Raw genomic sequence first — 23,313 nt, forward strand, 5'->3', positions numbered from 1 at the left:
GTTGATAACCAGACTGATTAAACCTAATTAATGACTGTTCTTCTTTCTCACTGATGCAGCTGAATCGATTCCACGGTTTCTTGTGTGTACAGTAATTCATAGGTCCTCATGTATTTCCAGAACTGGCCCTTTAATTTATTGGTCTTATTGATTTTCATCTTGTGTTTGAAAATGGAAACAGAAAAGCGTTTGTGTGTGACTGCGTGGGCAACTGAAGCTTACAGTCAGCATGGACTCTCATAACCGGTATCTCCCGAAGTCATTCTCACTTCAGTCAGTAGCCTTGTTGGGCCATTATAGTGCAAGCAGACACGCCAGGCAACCAATCGGGTGCCTCCCCCTGTTTGTTAGCATTCCATCCCCTCCCCCTCTCAGTTTGGCAAGTTGAGTGTTTGACCAGGATTAGCAGAACTAGGCAGCGTGAGGGTGGGGGCGGGGGGCAGGGGGGTTTGTTGGACTGTGAGGGATTACACCTGTCAGAGGCATGTCCACAGATCATGGGCTTGTCATAAATCTGCCCCGGGAGATCAGGCCCCGCCTCCCACGCTCCGCCCGGGATCCGTGGCAGAGACGCAGGCAGCTAATGAATCCCCCAAGCTTGTCTGGGACCTCCCAGAATGCATTATTCATCCAGCACTTCCTGCACTGTGCATTCTCGCCTGCATTGGAACTGGGGCACACGAAGGGCCACTTCCTTACATTAATCGCTGCATCACGGGCCTCTTCTATTGGGGGAATAGGGGGCTAAATCAATGGGAGGCCGACAAAGGATAAAGAAAAGGGCACTCCTGTCCATCCTGCTGTACCAGAGCTCATTTAAACACCAAGTCAAAAACAGACCGTGGGTTTATGTGTTGACTGTGTTTGCACCCATATGGGAGTGAATCTTTTGCTGTTTGGGTGCATGCACGCACGTGTGTCAGCTTGTGTGTGTGTTTCTGTGTGTGCGTGTGTGTCTGTGTGTAAGTGTGTGTGCGTTCAGTGCTCAGCAGCAAGAAGGAATGATAAGAAAGCAGGCACACAATGTTTTGTCCTGTCAGAAAATTCGCTGAATTAGCACAGTGAGATATTTTGACACTTGACAGCCTGCATGTATTGTTGAAAAGGTGCTTTCTGAAGCCAGTGACACTTTACACCAATAATAATAATAATAATAATAATAATAATACTAATAATAATAATAATAACTTTTTTAAAGTAGTATGTTTTTTTCTGAAAAATTTGACAATGCTCTTGTTTCAGAAGATCAATGACTATTTAATTGATTAAAATCAGCCAAGCAGTGAGCAGATTGTAGATTTGCTCCGCCCTGTCCATCAGTATTAATCAAACTGCATGTCTGTTCTCTGGTGTGTCTGCACTGAGCCAGTACAACGATGATAATGTTTTTTATTTACATAGCATCATTCTCAAAGCCCTGACCGGTTTATACAGAGAATGATCAATTGTGATCTGAGAATTATTTAATACCTATTGATTTATGATTATTGCCAGATATCCTGTCTGAATTCTATATCTGCTGGATTAATGACATTGCAATCGTTCTCAACCTTGCATTTGTATTAGTGAGCTCTCTTTGGATTGCATATGGGTTTCATTATCAATAAACTAAGGATGTCCATAATTCTGTGGCATCTAAGGCAATAATAATCAAGCTAGATCATGTGCCTATCCAATGCCCTTTAATGGAAGGTACAGTATGCACAAGATATAAGCGGCGAACAACCGATCAGAATTCAGCCAGTACAGTGTCTGGTTTTTTATGTTAAAACTGTCCCCTGGTAGACCTGCTCGCTGTGTGAAGGGCGGGAGGGGGCCGCGTGGGACCAGAGCGGGGAGTCAGGATGACGGTAGACTCACACATTAGGGCCAGTTACGGTACAGTGCCAGCATGGTGGATTAACTGGCACCATTACAGATCGCTGGCTCCCAGGGGCACCACATGCAGTCTTCCCCCTCCTTTCCACCCCCAAACCCCCCCCCCCCCCCGCCCCACCCCAGTCTTTTAATCGCCCCTGATCCCCCAACCTAATCAGACTCATCTCTTCTGTCCCAGGCTCTCAGAATACCCTGCTTTACGCTTCACCCCGGTGTCCTGGCAAAACTCCCACTCTGGCCGTCCCAATCTGGCCACCCGACCACCCCCACAGTTTAACTGGCTGAATAAATCCCTCCCTCGCCACCTCAGCTGACGTGTGGGGTGAGGTCTGGAACAAAATGGCTGCCTTGTGTCTGCCCAGTGTGTGCTATGGCGGTGGTTGAGGTGGGTCACCCCTTCATTTTAAAGCCCTTTTAAATCATTTGAAAGAATGGGATAAATAGGAAGTATAAATGGGAAGCCTTACGCTGCCTTACAGAGTGATGCACTGCAGTAAAACTGCATCCAACCACATTTGCCTTTTTGGATCAGGGTACAGTGCTGTAATGTTCTCGCAGATCCACTGCAGATGAGTCCATCCACACAATCTGCTCTATTGCCTCCAGGCAATGAATGTTACTGAGTGTGTGTGTGTGTGTGTGTGTGCGCGTGTGTGTGTCTGTGTGTGTGTGTGTGTGTGTGTGTATGTACACATGAGTGCCTGACTGTGAATACAGGCGTGTGTGCTTGTACAGTATGCACTGTGTTTGCCTGTTTGTGTAGATGTGCATGAATTAGAGATGACAGTGATAGAAAGTGAGGGAGAGAATGTGCTGTGTGACAATGAAAAAGTTGCTTGCTCAGCACAAATAAAGAATGAAAAGGAAAGCTGAAATGCTCTTCTGTCCTGTCAGGAAAATCGCTCTGCCACACACAAACCCATTTCTTTACTGTCTTTGGTTCCTAAAGAAGGTTGTTTTCCTGTCTGATCAACAAACTGGGCAAACCTATGGTACTATGCACCATGCTGCATACTCCTATATTTACATTTTTCTTAATCCTGAAATGAACTGTGCAAGAGCACAACTGCAAAAATAAAATATAATAATAGTTGTGGTCCATTCAGTGTGGGATGAAACAAATCCACTGCCTCAGTAACCATGGTCTCCCACCCACATACCACACACACAACATTATGTGTGGAAAATTGCACGTGCTGATGGAGTACAGCACAGTTAGTTTGGCAGTAGTTGTGCAGTCTGTCGCAAGTGATGTCACCACCTGAGACTTGTTAAAACAGTGTCGACGGGTAATAGCATGACCTCACATGCATCTGCATCTATACCTCAGCTCTCCAAGGTAATGCAAAAGTGCTTTTATGTTCATAGCCTCCTTCTTGTGTATGGTCGGAGATAGCTATATTGCCGTGAGACCTGGCTTATATGGTCAATATTGATAACGAATAAACATATCCAAATATACAACCGTGTGGGAATATTTTAATTCTGCTCGCCGTGGTTGTGGACATCAAGTAGGCACACCCTTCATCTAAAAAGAAGCGGTACAAGTGTTTGTTGGTTCCTCAGCTGGGGGCATGTGCCTTCAGATGGATAGTCAAATGTGTTTTTTGGAATGTGTCTCAGTCCCCCTTGCTGGACTTCCTCTATAACAATGATAAGTGCATATGGAAAGAATTGCTTGCTTTTCTTCCAGTGGTACAGTAAATGCCATTCACCTTTTACCAAAATACTCAATCCAGTAAAGGAAGAAAAAACCTAAAGGGGGCGCTGCCTCTTTGATTCCACGCCCTGAGGAGAAAGGGCCGCCCTCCTCCCCTCTCCCTCAGATGCTGGCCAATCATCTCTCAGTAAACAACAGTGTGCATATTTTAGCATAATCACAAGCACAGGGAAATGACATAAGGATTAAGGAAATACCATGGGACACGAGAGGGGTTTAATTAGGTCAGTTTAAATTGAAAAGACTGAATTGAAACCCAGTCTTGCAGGGTGAAATCCAGACAGGGGAATTAAGGATGGCCCAGAGCATTCCTGCATAGGGGCACCACCGCACCATCGACACTATGATCCTAATCACCCTCCCATAACATCGCCAGAACACATTCATCGCGATGTGTATTTAGGACCCGCTCTACCGTGGCATTGAGAATTCCGAGACGCGAACAAAACGGTTAGCGATTCTGCATCATCAGGTGGCCGGTCGGCACGTGGGCGTGGTTGTCCCTCCAGGACATCGTTAGAAAAATGTTCCTATAATTCAAATGAAGAAAAATACACATATGGTGTCCCGACAAAATTTAGATTAGATTTTTTTTTTTGTCTGTAATCCTAAATTCTCTACGCTTCATGCTTCGCTTGTTCACAGGGCTGAACCATTTTGTAACAGAGACTGGAGACTGAGACTGAGAATTTAATATAAAAACCAATTGTTGTTCCCAGACTATAGCCCCTCATCCATGACTGGCAGCATCTGAGGCCAAGAGGGGAGGATGTGAGACTAGCGCAGGGAGGAGTCTGTGTGCGCATCGTACAAACAGGGTCCTCTTACATCTCCCTGCACCCCGGGCATGAATAATCTCCTCCACCTCCCTCTCCCTCTCTCCCTCTCTCCTTCTCCCCCTCTCATGACCCCGCTTCTCCCTCGGTCTCTTTCATTTCCCCCAATATATTCGCTCTTCCCCTCATCCTTTCCTTTTACCCATCCCTCATTCCATCTCTCCTTCAGAACAAAAGAAGCGATGGACACTATTCCAATGCGTTTTCCCCTTACAGCCAGAGTGCTCATTTCAGCACAGGGCCAGGGAAAGACTGACAAATTAAACACTGTGGGTTACAAACAAGAAACAAAGAACACATTCCTGGGGAGCTGAAATGAAGAAGCAGGCCTGTACACCTGTTACAGCGCTACTTTAGAAGGCTGCTTTTACAAAATCCTTTCACACTGAGAGAGTTGTTGGTTGGAAATTCAGAATCTGGTAGGCATGCAGAACACATGTCTTTGTGTTGTTATCACAGTATGATTTTAGAGTATGCAATGAACTACAATAACACAATAACATCAGTTGCAAATATCAAATCTGCCAATGATAACATAATTAGTCCTTCATTTTGACAGTAAACCTGTTGGAACTGCAGAGATCGTTCTTAGCACATCGTTCTTAAAACAGCATAACAGAGAGTCTTCCTTGTACTTTGGCATTTACTTTCAAACACACTAAAATGACAAAAAGGTGATACATAACGATGCTGCAGATTGTTGTTAATATTTGACACGTCTCCGTGGCAAGAAGGCAAAGACAAATTGTTTGGCAGAGAGGTACATATAAATAGGAATGCTATTTCTGGCTGCTAAGTTTCAGCATAATTGTAAAATAACACTATAGCCAAATGATTATATAAATAAATAAACTAGGCAATGACCTTATTGATGTTCACTTTCAAGCTAATGTCCAGCATTACCGCTAACGCCAACTGGCTGTTAGCTGGGCATTGTCACCGGTGTTACAAGGTCATTTATTATCGATTATGCTATTTACGTACTCTGTTTCATTGGCAGGATTACCGAGGCCAAGGCAACTTTTGCCCCATCATGTAGGTCTTCATTTCATGTGATGACAACAGAGAAGTATTTTTAAGGCATCGCTTATGCTTCAAGCATAACAAAACGAAATGCATTACTGTTGTACCGCTAAAATATGAGTTACATATTATTAACATATGTTACATATGTTATCTAAGTCACCCATAGTATGGATGTCATGAAAGCAAATAAGCAAAAACAAAATAGCAGTATACATAATGTTTTCATTCATTAGCAAGTAAATCCTTTTATATAGCTTCCTATCCATAGTATTCCAAAAGGAATGCCACTGGACCGGTGAGTGGAAGGTTAAAATAGCAATTCAGCATCGCTTAAGTCATTTTTGATGAAATCACAGCATAGTTCACCAGGGTAGGAGCCCCTCAATCCCTCTTTAAAGTGAAACGAAGACCAGGTTAAAAGGAAAAAAAGACAGCACTAAGCCATTTTCAGTACTATAGCCCTGCATGAAATTAATATGAGCTGTCATATAAAAGGACAATAAATATCAAAAACTTGAAAGGTCGCTCATAGCTGAAATTGCGTGCCTGCAATACGCTGTGCTGAAATATTGGTTTTTGGATTTGATCGTTTGGACGAGAGTATTTGAACTGTTCAATGCCAGCTCTCCACAAGGCCTTTTACAAGCCCTGTCCTAATACAGCACTCCTCATGACAATACCCTCTTTATTAAAGGAATAATTTGGCCGTCCTTTGGTTGGGATGGCAGGATTTGATTTCCTCTATTGTGGCAGAACGAGAGATGACCTGGCCTTCCTGCCTCTATACAAGGGGGCAGGCCTGTTGTGCTCTTGCGAGAGAGAGAAATGGAGAGAGAGAGAGAGAGAGAGAGAGAGAGAGAGAGAGAGAGAGAGAGAGAGAGAGAGAGAGAGAGAGAGAGAGAGAGGGGGCCGCCGTTGTCGGGGGTAATTGAGCGTCCGGGTCTGAAGGACGTTTTGCGCAGGGTCGTATTGTTACACCCATACGTAAAAGGATGAATGGAGCCAGGAACACCGTTCCTCATTGTGTGATTTTCCAATTCCCGTAATAAAAATCTTCTTAATCAAGAGATACCCTGTGTTCAGTCTATATGCCAACTCTATTTAACAGATTACATCACGACAGCAACGCTGTTATCTCTTAATCCCCTTACTGAGTTTGTCAGAATGCTCGATACAAAACAGCCCAGAAGATATTACAATACCCAATATGACAGACTTTAATTCTGAGGATGGAATTGTGGATTATGCAGTTGAACTGTACCAGGTCAAGGGCTACAGAGCTGAAAACCATGGGGGTGTCCGAGTCTGTGGTGCCAGTTAGAGGACAGAGAGGGGGAGGACTCACCTGTCGGTCCCATTCCAGGCACATTCAAACTTGTCGAAGATGCAGTCGTTCTCATACAGAGAACAAAGCTTACTCCGGAGATAATCGTGAACCTACAGAGGGAAAAAAATCAATATTTTACATTCAAGTACATATTGTAATATCATTTATATTCAGTGAAAACAGTACTGGGTATTAATAATGATATGAATCAAGAGCCAATTTCCCACAAATAGACAAATACTTGACATTCATGGTTATGAGGGAAATTAATATGGATGACAGAGTGGGGAAGATAATGAAGACCTTCACCAACGAAGGCCAAAAATGCTGAACAGCAGAGGGTTTATGGAGTGATACAAGCGAAATGAGTCTCAAATCCTGATCACTAAAACCCGCTTTGCTCATTAAACAGACACACTCACGCCACTTCCACCCAACATCTCCCTAGTGGGTTTCCACACACAGCTTGCTGGAGTCAGTGAGTATTACTATTGCTGTGGCCTTTTTAAATGTTGTCCAGTGCCCACACACACACATACACACACGCATACACATGTACAGTGATGCTACTGTGCATTGGGGGTATGCAGTGGTGTCAGGAGTTTTGGGAAAAAGGCAATAGACAACATGAAAATGTATCAATCCTGTCTCTGGCTGACCTTCAGGTTTACTGAAGCAGGTAACAGGTCAGAACTAATACAGATACACACAGTGCATTGGTGTATGCAAGGCAAACATGTTCACCATAAGGCTGAGTCAGGGTAATTATTTCACAATGTAACACGAGCCATAATCACACAGATTTAACAAACGTTTGCAAATGCCTCCCATTAGAATCTGTCTTGCAGAGCTGGATGAACTAATAGACATTAAAATCTCAAGCCTGGTTCATTTTTATGGGGCAGGAGTGTTTTTTTATAGATACAAAATAGATCCGCTGTTGACATTCAGAGTTCAGATCAGATCAAATCAGACCCTGTTGGGTAACAGGGGTGAAGAAACAGACACAGCCGCACCCACAAGATGGGTTCAGCACAGCCGCCATCTTCAAACGTGCAAGAAAGAGAAAACATAAACCAGCTCAAGCATGTGTGCTACAGGAACACCAGCCCCAGATCCTGGAGAACTGCAGTGCCTGCAGGGTTTTCTCATTATCGGTCCCGAAGTCCCGCAGTGACTCATATATCGATGTTACCGAAATAAATCTCTTCCCCGTCCGGGGAGGCCGGGCCTAATGGTTTAATGAGTCTTCCCTAGGATACCTGCTGCACTGCAGCCCTCCGTGTTCTAAGGTACAGGCTACCATCCTTCTGCTGTACTGAACAGGAGTAAATGTGAGCTACGCTAAAGGAAGATGACCCAGCGTTCTTTGAGAGGCAGTGTGCCTCCTCTCTCTCTCTCCTGCGTTTCCTGAGCTCTGCAGCAGGAGGGAAGACGGGGTGTTCCTAATCCCTCAGCCACCCCACCCCACCCCACCGCTCGCAGCATGAATGCGCACGCAGACATCCGCTAATAATCCGGGCGGACAGACCGGCGAGGGACCGCGACAGATCCTCCCTCGCGGCTTCACGGGGAATGAAGCTAATTCTCCGGCGACAGGCCTCGAGGCGAGAGCTACGCTAGCCCGCTTCGCCGCTTCCGGAAGACCGCAAGAGTGACACACCGGCAAACAGGAGGCTGGTCTTTCACAGAGCAGGACAAACAGGTACCGAACCAGCGCGGACATCAAACCAAAGACCCGAATCTTGCTTGATGTCTCAGCTAACAGAGGAGGAGCAGGTCTAATGAGCGCTGAACGAATTACACATCATACCTCCTGACTCACACAGCTGGACACAGGCTGCTGGGACAAATGCTTTCCGTGCAGACCCTGCACTCACTCTCAAAATCTGTTTTGCCCCCCCCCCCCCCGCCCCCACCCAGATGACGCTTCACTGTACCTACCCTCCCCCCTTTCTTTTTTTTATCCATCTCGCCCTCCTCATCTCATTTAACTCCACCCCACTCTCTCTACCTCCCTCTCCCTCTTTCTACCCAGCCCCCCCCCCCTCTCCATCTCACTCTCGACCCCCCCACCTCCCACCCCCCCCAATCTCTCAGGGTGCTGCATTGCAGTTCTGGCCAGGCTCAGAAGTGAGGTTCTTTTTCACAGCACAGCATAGCACAGCACAGCGGAGCAAAGCATAGCATCAGCTATAAATAGCCTCCCCTATCTTCTGAGCGCAGACTCCGCCCCCCGACTGCAGAGCGGGGACGGCACCCAGAACACAGACACCCGCATGCGTGCGCACGCTCTGAGCAGATGCTCTTGCCTGAGCGAGAACGGTCAGCGTGTGAGGTCGACAGGGATCAAAGCGACTCCATCGATGGATTTCACGCATACATTGCAGGAACTGCAGGGATGGCTATGCCTTCAAAATGCATAAGAAGTATAAAATCTCACTTTTATGTTGATGCATGATGTGGATACAAAGCCAATGACACACCAATGTTATGTTATCTTGTTATATGTTGTCTTGCTCTACTCAGGATTGGCATTACGTAGATATTGTGTATTAGAGTAATTACACAAGGCAAGAGAAAGATAAAACAGAAAGCATGTGTTGATTGTAGCAGGGAGTGATTACAGGAATTCTCTATACAGAAGCCATTCAATATGACTACATGTAGCAAGAATGTGAAGTTACAGGTAGCCACTACAGAGAAACTGTTTAGCTATGTGTTCCTTATAGGCAGTGCGTGGTCCACAGACACTCTCAGATTCGGGTAAGGTGTGCTTTACCTGGTAGGTTTCTATGGGCTTGTTCTCCATGTTCAGGTCCCAGACTTTAGCTGTGAGGTAATCCCGCGTGAGCAGGTAGCGCCCGCTGTGGCTGAACTTGACATCGGAGACGGAGGAGATGATTTCGGAGAAGAAGGACCGGTTACTGGGGTCCTCCGGCTCTTCGAAGACTAACGGGAGGAGGACAAAGAAAACTTCATTCATAATTCACCGTCCACATGAGAGCAGAAACATGATGAGATATGTTTTATTCATTGTCTGCATTTTATGTGTGTTTATGCACACCAGTCTAAGGGAAGAAACAGGCTTTGGATTGTGTTCAACATCGTTAAAAAAAATGAGTCAAGTTATGGGAATTTCTACGAATCACAAACTCTCTGAAACTCATGAGAGACAGATCTCACAAGGTACATTCAATCATTATAAAATGTAAAACTGTAATACTCGCAATATACAACTTTGTATCTGTAAACACATTTGGTTAGTTTCTCTAAATATGTGTCCCCAATCAAACCCAGACTGAGTATTTGTTTGGATACACAAAATCACACGTGCCTTTAGCATGTGGAACAATTAATTTGGTTCAAAAAGCCGTGGGAAAGGCACAGTAGTCTGCCTAGAGATTAAACCTTTATTGCAATGCTAAAGTGCTTTTGTTTGGCTCCCTGTCCAGTCCACTCTCCTTAACCTTGTTTGGCAGAGCATGTGATGTGTACGTCAGAGTGTTCTCGTAATACAAATGGAACCTGGGAAATGTGTACAGTAGCATCCTCTTAAGGGGACCTACTGGCAGTGGAAAGGGACACAGCAAGATTTGGACCTTTCACTTCTGGTTTAATGATTAATGATTACATGGCACAGATGGTGGAAAGACACGGCTAACTGTTATTCTGTTCGTCCCAAGACAAAGCTCATCTACCTCAGGGGGATCTGTTGTACATAGTGACATTTGTGCAGTATTCCGGCAAAAGTTGAAATTTTCAGCAGAGTAGTTCCCACTGCTCTCTCTGCCCAGCGCCCCTTCCACATCCCGTCATATAGCCCTGATTGAAATCGATCGTTTGTTCCATTTTTCTGTGGCCTGTCTGTAGGCCCCCCAAAGCCGTGGTGTAGCGACATGATAGAGTATATGCAGCAGTACAGGGGTGTAGTGAAAATGATCAGTGAAAATGATTTTAGGATGGGTGAATGTGTGTTGGAATGGGTGTTCACAGGCATAATTAGGCCTTCAACAAGTACAGCATCACACAGCAAAGTCATTGTTAAATTATTCAGAGAATGGTGACAGATCATTAGGCCAAACAAAAGCACCAGGCTTGTTTCTGTTTGTTTCTTCCTTTTGGTGTTTCAGGAAGTGTCACCTTTGCAATGGTCCAACTGACAGCAATATCTCAGTAGACTAGTTTATGCCCACATATGGTCCACAGAACAGTCTAAGACCTGCAGTAAAGCTGCCTGAATTATATGACACCTGGGTGCAAAGAGCTTTTAGCATTCAAGGTCAAATTGCCAAGTGAATACTAAACAGGTGGATGTTCTGATTTTTTTCTTTATTGAAAAGACAAAAGGTGAATAGCAGAGATAATTAGACAAGCAAGTCCTTGAGCATTTATATAGTACTTTAAATGGACCCACTCAAAGGACGATTATTTTCTTATAGTGTTTCTGGATCTCATCAGTCAAGCAACTCTCGTGATTTAATTAACAAGAGATGAATAGTATAGTAGTAGAATTACTCTTTGCGCCTCACATCTGTTTTATTTCTGCGGCACCACAGAAAGACTGTTTGGATGGTCAAGGTTTAGGGGGATATGGGTAGAGCATATAATGATTAGGAAAGAATATGGCATTCACAACACCAAGTATAATTTGTAGCTTATATTTCACTGAAAATATTTATCACATTTTTTTTTGGCAAATGAAATAATATATACAGAAATGCCGTTGTTGACACTACTTCTCTGGATATGGATTTCTAAGCATGGCTCAACATCTGATCCTGTTTAAACTGTGCTGATGAAAACACAATCTGTGATCGCGGCAAAGACCCACAATGGCTGTCCACCCTAATCCCCTCTGCACCACAAACCTGCCAAAAAGGAGGATTTTCAGAAGAATCTGACTGGACAAATCCCCGCGAGGAAAACTGAAAGGTCAGGAGATTTCCGTGTGTGTGCAGCTGAAACAGGTATCAGTGCATTTCCCCCGAGCCGCACGCCATGCCCGAACGCCGCTGTCCTCACATGTCATCTGCAGGAGAACGGCTTGTACATTTAAGACTGCGCGCAGATCCGACTGCAGATCAGTAACTCCGAAGCTACACTGTTCACAGTGTGTGAGGGCTGTGACTGCCTTCAACACACATACAGCTACAGAGGTGACCTTACATCCAAATGTATGTATCTATAATACGTAACATTTAAGCTATCCATGATGATGCTCATGATGATTATTATAATTACTACTACTAGTAATAATAACACAAATCTCAATCAATCCTTCGGATTCATGTCATGCCAAACACAATAGGTTTCAGTGCACACAGCAATGTGCAATGTCTCCAGTTAAAGAACAATTTTCAGCTCTGAAACAAAGAGCTTGTGTGTGTGTGTGTGTGTGTGTGTGTACAGGGCCCGCTAGTTCTCATGGACAAATAAGCACACACTGCTCTGTTCTGCTGCCTGCCAGGCGCTTGTCGATGGAGCATGAGTAATGGTGGTGTAACTGAGGACAATGGCCACTAAAGCGACTGCCCGTTCAGGAGAGCTTGTTATAGTTGTGCACCCCGAGGGCGAATTCTCTCCATTGCGCAGCGGTGCATCATTCTAGCTCACACTTCAGCTCAACAATAAACATTTTCACTAGCACACAATGGACCCTGGACATATAGTACCTACACAGGGGTAGGCATCTTCAGGACCGAGGGGAGAGCATTATTATTTACTTGTCTTTTTCTTTTAACAGACCTGGGTCAAATACGTATTTGTTTTAGATTCAAATACTTTTTTGTGCTCCATTGATCTTGCCTGGTGTAATTGAGCCTGCCAATATGACCAGAAGGCAGGGTTTGCACTTTTTGAGAGTATTTCATTGGCTCCAATACACCAGACAAGATCAGCAAAGCAAAACAAATACGTATTTGACCCAGGTCTGATGTGGAACTGCAGAGAACACTGCGTGCACCCTCACACAATCCAGGACAGAGAGCGGACCAGAAAAATCACAAGCGGAGGAGAACTCTCCGTGTAGCTGAGGGCTATAGAACACGGCTCACAGTATCAGTCAGCAGTCTGCTGTGTTTGGCTCCCTGTCCAGCCCACTCAAGAAAATAATCACATAAGAACCTCCCAGCTGGTACGCCGGCTCATTCCTGCGAAGGTGTCTCTCTTATATGCGGCATCACAGTGAGGGGTAACGCGTTCTCGGCATGACTGACAAACACACAGGAGCGATTGGTATTCATGAGTTCTGTTGGCCCTTGATCATTGTGTAGTATGTAGGTCACTGTACCAATCTACATATATATGACATCGTATGTTCAGTTCACTCTTTTATTAAAAAAGGAGACAGGAGGAGACTGGCAGGAAAAATATATCAGTTTCTAACCGCACTCAAGTCGCCAATGGTTTGTGATGTTTGCATTTTCCCTATACGGTAGATATGTGAACTCTATTTTTTCTTCATAAAATAGCACCATTGACATAGAATGCTTTACAGTGCAATAAAGAAAAGCAATACGATAACTATGAGATATAATTGAAAACGGAATGGCAAGGGTATTGATAAAATGACAAGGGGAAAAAACAGAGTAAGGAAAATATACAGATATATGATATTTCACTTGTGCTGAGCTGCAATATACAGAGGCAATACAATTTAAAAGCAATTAAATAAAGGAGTAAACGCAATCAAGCCAATAAACTGACAGACATGATTGCATTTGTGATGAGCAGTGTGAAATTCTTCTGATTCTATTCTTCCCTTCGGTGATGCGCTGATATTTCAGGATAGAGAGAGAGCAGGAGGGCTCATGCTTTTCTCTTTGTTGTTTAATTCATTCAGAAGCAACAGCACAGCTGATGAGCAGACGGTCTGGTCGAACAGCCAATGACAGTAGTGGAGTATGGGTGTTAGGTGAATCAGCGGTGACCTTTTAACCAGAGGATGATGACATGCTGGTAATTACGAAACAAGGAAGGGGCTCAACACCCCAATAATAATAATAACAACAACAACAACAACAACAACTATTATTATTATTATTATTATGATTATTATTATTTAAAACTCAAGCATGCAGCTGAATTTAAAATGTCTACATTTAAAAAAAAAGAAAATGGAAACAGTTGCTGAAAAACAAATCATTCACCATTCAGAAACAGCCTTTAGACATTGCAAATGCAGAAAATAAGCCAACATGATGAAAGTGGTGTGAAATCTCCACATTGCCAATGATAATGCACCCCTCGTTGACTCCCAGGGGGTCTGCCTTAGATCCATGCACAGGCATTTCTCCATACATCAGGCCAGGTCCATATTCATTAGCGGGAACCGCAGGGCTAATCTGCTCAGCGGCAGTGCATTCTGGTCCCCAGGGGGTTAAAGGTCACAAACTGCAAGAGCCAGGAGGATGCAAACCCAAGGCCCACGAGAGTTAAACCCTGATATGGTCTGGACAGGTATCGATTGGGTCTTAACCAATTAAAGCGATGGACTTCATTAGGGTCTACTTATCTCTGGTTCCAGAATTAATTTTTTTCCCCTCCCTGTCCTCTGTACCACTGGACCAGGACAGAAAAAAACCCAAAAATTCATCCCAGCTTTTTATCCAACCTGATAGACTCTTTTACTTCCCAGCTCTGTATGTTAACTGATCTGATTAACAAGTCCTAATTCATTAGGCAAAAGGTAAAGACATCATCGGACTGCCTCAATAATGACAGATCAATACACTCCGGGTGGAACGCCGAAATCTCCAGGGGCTCGTTGTATTCTTCCAATTATGCAACAATCTCCCATTTCGGCTCCATGCTAATTTGATAGCCATCTGGTCTGAGACTCTGCGCAATGAAAGGGGGTGACACATTCCATGATAATTAATACAGAGCAGAATGTCATGGGACACGTGCATGCTGCTAGGAGATCAACACGCCATCCCAGCATTCAGACGAGTCTCTGCGCTGAAGGTACGCAACACCACTGATGAACTTTCAATATTACAGCCGATACAACGCTGATCATAGTGACTTATCAGGCAAGAGAATATTGGGATGAGATGTGACTGTCTTACCTATTGGGTTGGATTTTATAAGCTAACTTAACTATAAGCTAACAAAAAAGTAGCATTCACTTCCGTTATTATCCATTGAAACAGTAGAGCATGCTAATTAAGGAATTTCAGGTTAAGTGGCTTACTCAATGGTAAAACAGCTGCATGAACTGTGGATTTGAACCTGCCATCTTCTGGTTATCAGAGAAGCCCCTTTTCTACTAAACTACCACTAGAAATTAGCAGTTGTTTCTTACTTCTCAGGACATGTGTAGGGTTCAGACCCAAAATGAGATCATGTGTTCTAAACTGGCGTCAACGACACATTACTAATATCTATGCACTTCCCAGGAGTACCTGCTGGGCACACCCACTTCATTAAAACCAGTCTTCACAGCAGAGCAGTCAGCACTCCGTGAACACGTGTGTTCTGTCACCGGGAGGCTGTCCCTCCCCCTCTGGTCTCGATGTCCTTCCCCACAGTAAAGGCCAATTTGGGCTTTGGTTCTCTCCATTGTCTGCTAATGTTTTATCATAACATTGTCTGTAATGTTGTCTGCTAATCCTGTTTGCTGCCAGGAAGTACTCTCTGAGACCAGGGAAATGTGAAAATATTAGGGGGTGGGAGTTACAGACTCCCTGCAAGGGGGAGCTCCCTGAACAGGTGAACACCTGTCACAGGTATTAGCCGCTTCCCCTGCTAACCGCAGCATTCCATCTGACAGTGTGGGGGTGCGCTGCATTTTCGGCAGGCTAAGCAGGAGGCTGTTTTCTAGATAGGTTGCCTACTGGCTACTGCAGTGATTTTCCTCAGTTCCCAAAACTCAGACCTTCAACACCAAACAACAGGGGTACTGTTAACATCAAATAATGCTAAATGGGATTTGTTGCTAACAAAGAGCATCTGTAATTGTTCATGTTACATTAATAAGGAATATACACCCATAAGCAACAGGATTCAGGCCGCTGGATTAAAAAGACCAACATGTGAGTTGAGGTCAAACACACGCTTATTTGCATTAAAATTATATTTATTGATCAAAGAGACAATAATTTAGCATTTTTGTTCCCTTTTCAAGGATTCTAGAAATGTTGGATTTTATTGTTGACTTTTATTATAGAAAAAAAGCCCATGTGTTTGGAATCCCTGAAGAAGGAACAAATCCTGTTTGCTCCTATTTTATCATTACAGAAATAAAGTCCACCCCATGTAGTTACACCAAAAATAACAGAGTAGTTTAAATATAGTAAAGTCGAATTATAGAGGGTCCATTTAAAGCTGTAGCAACACTTCTAAAGGGATCGTAAACAGCCTCTAGCATCTTTTAATGACATACAACATTTAGTAACACGTCTCTTAGCACCACAAAGTACTGTATCCATTAAGACCGTGAATGATTTATGAATAACGCATGAGGTTTATCAACACCAGTCAGTGACTGTAACACCAGCTAAATGGTCTATGTAATGTAATGTCTATAGCACCAAAAAGGATCTGTAACACCAGCGATCATCAAGTGAGGTATATAGTATGTTGCCATGACCTCTTTGGTGCCTCTGAGGGCTGCCAAACATGAAAACACTTCAACCAATCAACACAAACTTCACCTTGCAAAGATTTTGAAACAATTTGCATCAGACTGCCAGCGATACTCAATGGGTCTTCACGTTAAGTGGTGAATAAAGTTTCAATTGCTCCTCACTAAATAGCCAATTATTTATTAACAGCACCCTGGGCCTGTTAGGAGACTGGAGAGTGCAGGAGTTGAGGGATGAAGGTGCCAAGGCAGCTCACGGCGTCGGCGCCCACCCAAATGTCTGCGGCTCCAAGCAGCACGACGATTATGCCACCTTGACGAGTCGCCAGTTCATCTCAGAGCTATTACCCACAATCCATCACTGCGGAGGCCAGTGCCAAGAGGCGGTGCGGTAGCTGGGGGGCTGAGCAGGGCTTCAACATCACAACTGCTCATATTTATGCATTAAAAGAAGTCCTACAAAACAGAGGCCAGAGACAGCAAAGCTCTCGGCTTAAAAATGGGAAATGAACTAAGGAAATACCCCCACCAGGGATTCATACGTAGACATACAACGTTCTGGGGATTAACGTGGTCTGATACTTCTACTTGCCACCTTTGTAGTTCAAATAAGCTAAAGCACTGTCCTTAAAGCTGGCCAGCGCTTAGGAACAAGAAGCGGAACAGAAATTTCAGGAACTGTGTTATATTCAGACCCGTTACAAAGACAGGAATTTAAGTGATAGGCCAATCCTTCTCCAGGACCAGGGTTTCCTGTTCTCTTTCATCACAATCTCTGGATTGGTGTTTCATTCACACCCCCTCTTAGGGTCAGGGATTGGTGCCCCCCCCATCCCCCCACCACCACACCCCATCGTCACATTCAGCAGCCATAGGGTCCCTGGGGCGAGGCAACATTAAGCATCCATTTTCTAACTCACGGACCTGGAAAAATGGAGCTTAATCAACGACCGCAAGGAACCATTACGACTTCCAGCACCAAATGTCACCTCCCTCGAACCTGCCTATCTGGGGATGAGAATCCTTTTAATGGCTGTCTGGACCAGCCCATCGGCAGATGGACCCGGTGCCACTGGCAGATAGCAGTTTAGACATTTGAGATACACTACATATACTGATGCATTAAAGAGGCCTGCTGGTATAATGAAACCATATATAACAATAATTCGAAATGTACAGACGTTACAGCCATTTTCCCCCCCTCTCCCCATTAACATAGCACAGCACGGTGTGATTCATCACAAGTCCAGCATGCTCGGCATTTCATTATTAGCCTTCAGTCAAAAGGACCTTTTCAATGTGAAGAAAAGCCATGTGACCTTCAGAGTGCCTGGTCACCTGCTATGTGACTGTCTGGGTGAAAAGATTAGGAGGGGAGCTAAAGGAGGTGTTATTTTAAGCACACGTACGCAGGCATGCACGAATACAGGCAAGCATGCACATGCACACACACACACACACACACACACACACAGGCCTGTACACATGCACTCACACACACATGCACATGCACACAGGCCTTTACCATGCACTCACACAGACACATACACACACACACACACACACACACACACACAGGCATGTACACATGCACTCGCACACACACACACACACACACACGCACATGCACACGCACACGCACACGCACACAATGAGGCAGGGGTGATTCGTAATTACATTCATTTAGTTCAATCCTCAGATCCAAAAACTCTTGGTACACTGCCTGAAAAGCCTGCCTAATAGCCAGAATCAGATAGAAGCAATTAACATGCCAATCTGTTCAATACTGGTATTATCCCCTCAAAACAAAACTCAAGGGCAAACATCACAAGCACCTGCTCTGAAGCTGGAACACTCAGTCGTGCCAGAACAAATCAGAATCATCGTCTATGAAGAGAGTACCAATGACATGAAAAGAAGGGGATCCTGGTGGAGGACATCCGCAAAATAAATAAAATAAAGGAGTAATGCAAATATTATGTAGGACACGTGCCGGAGGAAAAAATAGCCTTTTAATTTTTCATATTTCAAGTGCACACCACCAAGACCCCCCTCCCCCCAAAAAAACTATAAAAAATAACTAAAAATAAATGGGGGGGGGGGGGTATTAAGATGAATAATGTTCTTCATTTAAAGGGTGAGGCCCTGAGGCCAGCGTGGGCACAGTTGGCTGCTATAGGCTGTGCAGGGGAATGCCGAAGGGGAGGGGAGGAGGGGTAATAAACAGGCAGAGGGCAGCAGGGGCCGGTTAGATGCAGTAATGGGGGGCAGCAAAGGGGACTGGATGGGTAAGTGGGAGAATACACAGGGTAAAGGGCAACATGGCAACGAGGGACTGGAAGGGGGAGTAGGGGGTAGAAAAGGGGGGCAGCAGATGAAAAAAGTGGTCAGTAGGGGGCAGTACATGACATTGGGGGCAAAGGGGTCATGAGGAGGTCATATGATGCAGAGGGTGGGGTAGTATATACCATTAAGTGGCTGGTAGGGAACAGTGCAGCCCTAAAAGATGTGAGAAGGCGGTCTGGGACATTACATCACAAACATCTAGCAGACGCTCTTATCCGGAGCAACTTACACAGCTTTTACATAGCATTTACATTGAATCCAATTATACAGCTGGATTTATACTGAAGCAATGCAGATTAAGTACCTTGCTCAAGGGTACAACAGCGTCCAACCAGGGAATGGAACCTGTGACCTCTAGGATACAAGACCATCTCCTTACCCATTGTACTACACAGCCTCCCTGAGATATGGGAAAGACTCTGGGGAGGGGGGCAGAAGGGGCTAGAAGCTGGGGGCAGGAGCAGAGAGGCGGGGCCGACTCACGTTTGGAGTGCTTGTCGCACAGCGCCGACGCCCTCATGTCGCACAGCCTCAGGGTGCCCTTGCTGCTGCTGTAGACGAACAGGTTGCAGTGGTGCGGGTGGAACTCGGCCGCCGTGATCACCTCCGTCAGCTCCTCCATGTTCGCCGGCTTGATGTCCACGATGTCTGAGAGGGCGGGGCGGTCAAGGAGAACGCGCGCGATTGGACAGCGCGGCACCGATGATCGCCTCAGGTGACAACGCTCGGCTCGGCTCAACCAAGACCACGCTGAGCCAGAACAAACCAAGAAAACCACCTGCTTTGAGCAGCCCTTCTTGGGAACATTTGCCATTTGCAGATGCTGTAAAAATATATACTGTACTGTCAACAATGCTGCTGTTTTTCTTCATTTTCGGGGGGAAATTGTTTGAAGCTCCATCAATTTTCAAAGCCTCAGAGGCATTATCTGGTTGATATGTAGAAGTTCTAAGAGGGAAAATTCTTTGGGGACATTCATATTTACTCGTCTGAACTGGCAAATGGAGCCACGGTCAAGCCCTGATTTGCTTCCTGTCACGCACAGCTTCAAAACACTCTAAAGGGAAGCCAATCCGTAACATAGGAAAACCGCAGAAACGGCTGCTGAGAATTAAACAGCTTCACACGGACGACAGAAAGCTAACATTTATTCCCGAAGCCGCCTTACCACTAACTTTGAGCAAATTGTGGCATGTGAGTCACTGCAGTCACAAAAGCATTTACCCACATTCGCCGGAGGAATCCCACAGAGACACAGGATAATACCAACAGCACGAGCCTATTCGTTAAACAGCGCAAGGCACACTTCTGTGGCAAGTGAAGCTGTGCACAAACACCCATATGGATTCCACTGTCAACGGTTGCTGCAGCAACCGCAGGGGGAGAGAGGACGTGCTCATCCTGATGAATACTGTATGACATGAATGGGAATGCAACCTGGATGAATTATTGACGTGCTTACATAAATATTTCACTCCGTTTCTAGGTCAGGATTCAGTTGAATGGGATATTGCAAGGCATTCTAGAACCTTCTTATCGCTGCCCTCATTCCATGAAGCCACATCTGCTTTGAGACTCCTGCACATGGCAACCTATTTTTCACAAAAACACAAATGCGAAAATCTGCAGACACAAGCATTAATATATGTGTGTGTGTGTGTGTGTGTGTGTGTGTGTGTGTGTGTGTGTGTGTACTGTATTTGTGCGTGTGCGTACTGTACATCCATTTATTATATATGCCTGTAGCTGGATATTTTGCAGAAACAGTTAAGGTTAAATGCCTTGCAGTGATACAGTGGCATTGCCCTACCTGGGAATTGATTGAAATGGTTCTGGTTGCAAGCCCAAACTGTTAATAACTAAACCACACTGCTGCCCAAAAAACAGGCGTTGAGAAAATGAGGATGTTCCATTACGGACTAGTCCACCTCCCTGAATACTCCCCACCAGTTGAGGGTGTCCAAATGAAAAATGACAGAAAATAGGGACTAAGGGAGCGTTCTCTGGAAAAACAATCAAAATATAGCTTCGGGCATTTTCAGATAGCAAAATAGGTTACAGCTGCAGCTGGGATTAAGGGTTACCACATAGAGTACAAACGCCAACAGTAGCAGAGTCAGCGCCTGAGAGAGCCAATTTAGCCCTTTCCCACAAAACAGGGAAGATTCTCAGCACGTTCAGTGCAATGCAATCTAAGCAACAGTAAAGTAAATCAGGGTCACTGAATATATTCAATACACTGTAATTTGATTAAAATATGTATCAGCACTTGCCAAATCTGCACTTTCGCTGAAACTGCTGAATATATGAGCTGAGCACCAGGTGTGAAATGAAAGAGTCTGGTGCAGTCTGTCCACGCTTGCCACAAGGGTGCTTTTAAAATCCCTCAAACAGATTGGAAAACTGGGATAATAATTAGAGGAGAAAGAGACCTAAGGTTGAAATGATATTCTTGAAAATATTTTCATTGCAAAATCCTTTTGTCATTCAAGACACCCATTCTGTCAAAAAAATTTTAATACTTAAAATTGTATATATGTACATATACACACAATACATTTATGAGAAGATATATATATATATATATATATATATGAGAGTGAGAGAGAGAGTGGGAGATACAGAGAGAGAGAGAGAGAGAGAGACGGAAAGAGAAGGAGAAAGAGATATTAGCACCCAGGGGCTGGGTAAGCAAATGTATCTGTGATTCTGGCATTCCTAACACCCTCTGGGCTTCATTGCCCCCCCACCCCCCTACCCCCAAATAATCCTGACAGCGCATTAAACTCTTCCAGCTCCTGTCCCACCACACCAGGGAGAGAGAACACCACCGCCCCACTTCTACACTCCATTCATCAGCTCGCCCTCATTCTTTCCAGAGAGAGCCCACAGTGCAGATGTCGGAGTCTTCCCAGGAAGGCTGGGATGGCGGTCCCTGCGACAGTGATGGGGGCATAGCTCTCTGGCTTCAACTACGGTGAAATTAGCATTTTATAATGCTGCACACACATTAATCACTCCCCTTCTAGCAACGAATACATTTCAAAAGGAGAGAGTAACACTTATGTATTGTAGTTTACCTCCCCAAAGCTGGGTATATACACAGTACTGGGAGTCAATGTGAGATAGTGATTATGGATTTCAGGTTTTAATCAGACTGTTGCAGGTTGGCTGTTTTGGGGGGGAAGGCGGTGCACTGCCGTGATACCCATGAACCTTTTTGCTAAATAAACTGATTGTTTCAGCTGCTAAACATTCTGCCTAGTTGGATCATTGGGGAAAACATCAGTACATCTGCTAAGGAAATACTAATGACTACTAGCAATGATCAAACTAATAATAATAAAAATTAAATATCATAATAACACATATACCCAGTTATAGGGTCATTACTGAAGTCTTCTGAGTGGAATCCAGGTTGGTATGGAGGAGTGCTTAGGCCTTGTTGTTATGGCAACCTTTATAAGGCCCCCAGGACACTGGCAACCTTTACTGTACATCAAGCTCCATTTCCACCTGTAAAGCAGGGGATTCATTTCCAACAATATGGCGCCTGAGAGGCAGTTTAGTTATCATGGCCACTTCATCCTGCTGTATGTAAACAGAGGAGAGTGGGACTCCAGTCCGGCTTGACCCAGTTCAAACCCAGGACTCCCGTATTCCCAACGACAGCTGTAGCCATCACAAAAATAGCACAATAAATAGAACAGTACAGTGAAAAGCATATGAGCTCCCAAACGCACGAGCTAACCACAATTATGCCTCAAGGGTGTCTGACACGCGGGAGGCAATAACATGGCCTCTGTACATATTGTGTTTTCACAGTCTCTGTAATGTAGGGAGGGTTAGGGTGATTCTCATGAGTAGTAAAACAAAAATACAATAAGCGTCCGCCATAAGGCATGAGCTGGCATGTTTTCTCCTGATAGGCCGAGCTCTGTGGAAGGCCAGAGGGCTCCCGCGAAGATGTCAGTAATGATGGGAGGATGTGGAGGAGTGTAAATTACATACTGCTGCAGACACACACAAATGAAGTTCTATTAAAAAATTCACAAACGTGTGCATGCGTGTGCTTGTGTATGTGTGTTCGGTGTCAATTATTTAATTGTGCCTCATCTGCCTTCCTAATTTACAGCTTTGATGTTCACATGGATATCTGCCTTCTTTTTAGTGCTACTCCGTGCCCCCTCTCCATAATTCTATAAGAAGCACAGTCAGACAATCCTCTTCATAGTTCTCAAAGCCCACACTGCTCGTCAGCGCAAACGACTTGTGCTAAAAAGTTCCAACAAGGCGTGAAACAGCCTAAATGTTCAGTTAGCCTACACTCATTATTTATTAGTCAACAGTTTTCAAAGTCATTGCAAAGATTTAAAAAAATTAAGTATTCAGCGCAAGTGCGTGGAACTGGAAAGACGTGAAGCCACACCAGCCAAAATATGAAGGCGTGCGTAAATGCGTGTCTGCTAAGCTACCGTACGTAAGCCTTCGGACTCCTGAAGCGCTCCTAAGCAGGGATTTTAATGACTGCTGACCTCTGCCTCACCTTGCTTATCTGGGGGAGGCGTGGAACTAGAGGGGAGGTAACAGA

At 44.7% G+C, this 23,313-nt stretch overlaps 1 protein-coding gene across 3 annotated transcripts in view; it reads right to left on the bottom strand.

Moving 5' to 3' along the window:
- The window catches only part of LOC118231377 (serine/threonine-protein phosphatase 2A 55 kDa regulatory subunit B gamma isoform), a 73,635-nt gene that overhangs the window by 3,850 nt on the left and 46,472 nt on the right, over positions 1-23,313 (bottom strand). For all 3 annotated transcript variants that reach the window (XM_035425119.1, XM_035425118.1, XM_035425120.1), the window contains 3 exons: positions 19,206-19,370; positions 9,570-9,739; positions 6,806-6,897 (listed from right to left, as the gene is read on the bottom strand). In XM_035425119.1, the coding sequence (XP_035281010.1) occupies positions 6,806-6,897; positions 9,570-9,739; positions 19,206-19,370 (427 nt within the window). The remainder of the gene's footprint in view (positions 1-6,805; positions 6,898-9,569; positions 9,740-19,205; positions 19,371-23,313) is intronic.

This window comes from Anguilla anguilla, chromosome 7 (assembly GCF_013347855.1).
Source record: "Anguilla anguilla isolate fAngAng1 chromosome 7, fAngAng1.pri, whole genome shotgun sequence".
NCBI lineage: Eukaryota > Metazoa > Chordata > Actinopteri > Anguilliformes > Anguillidae > Anguilla > Anguilla anguilla.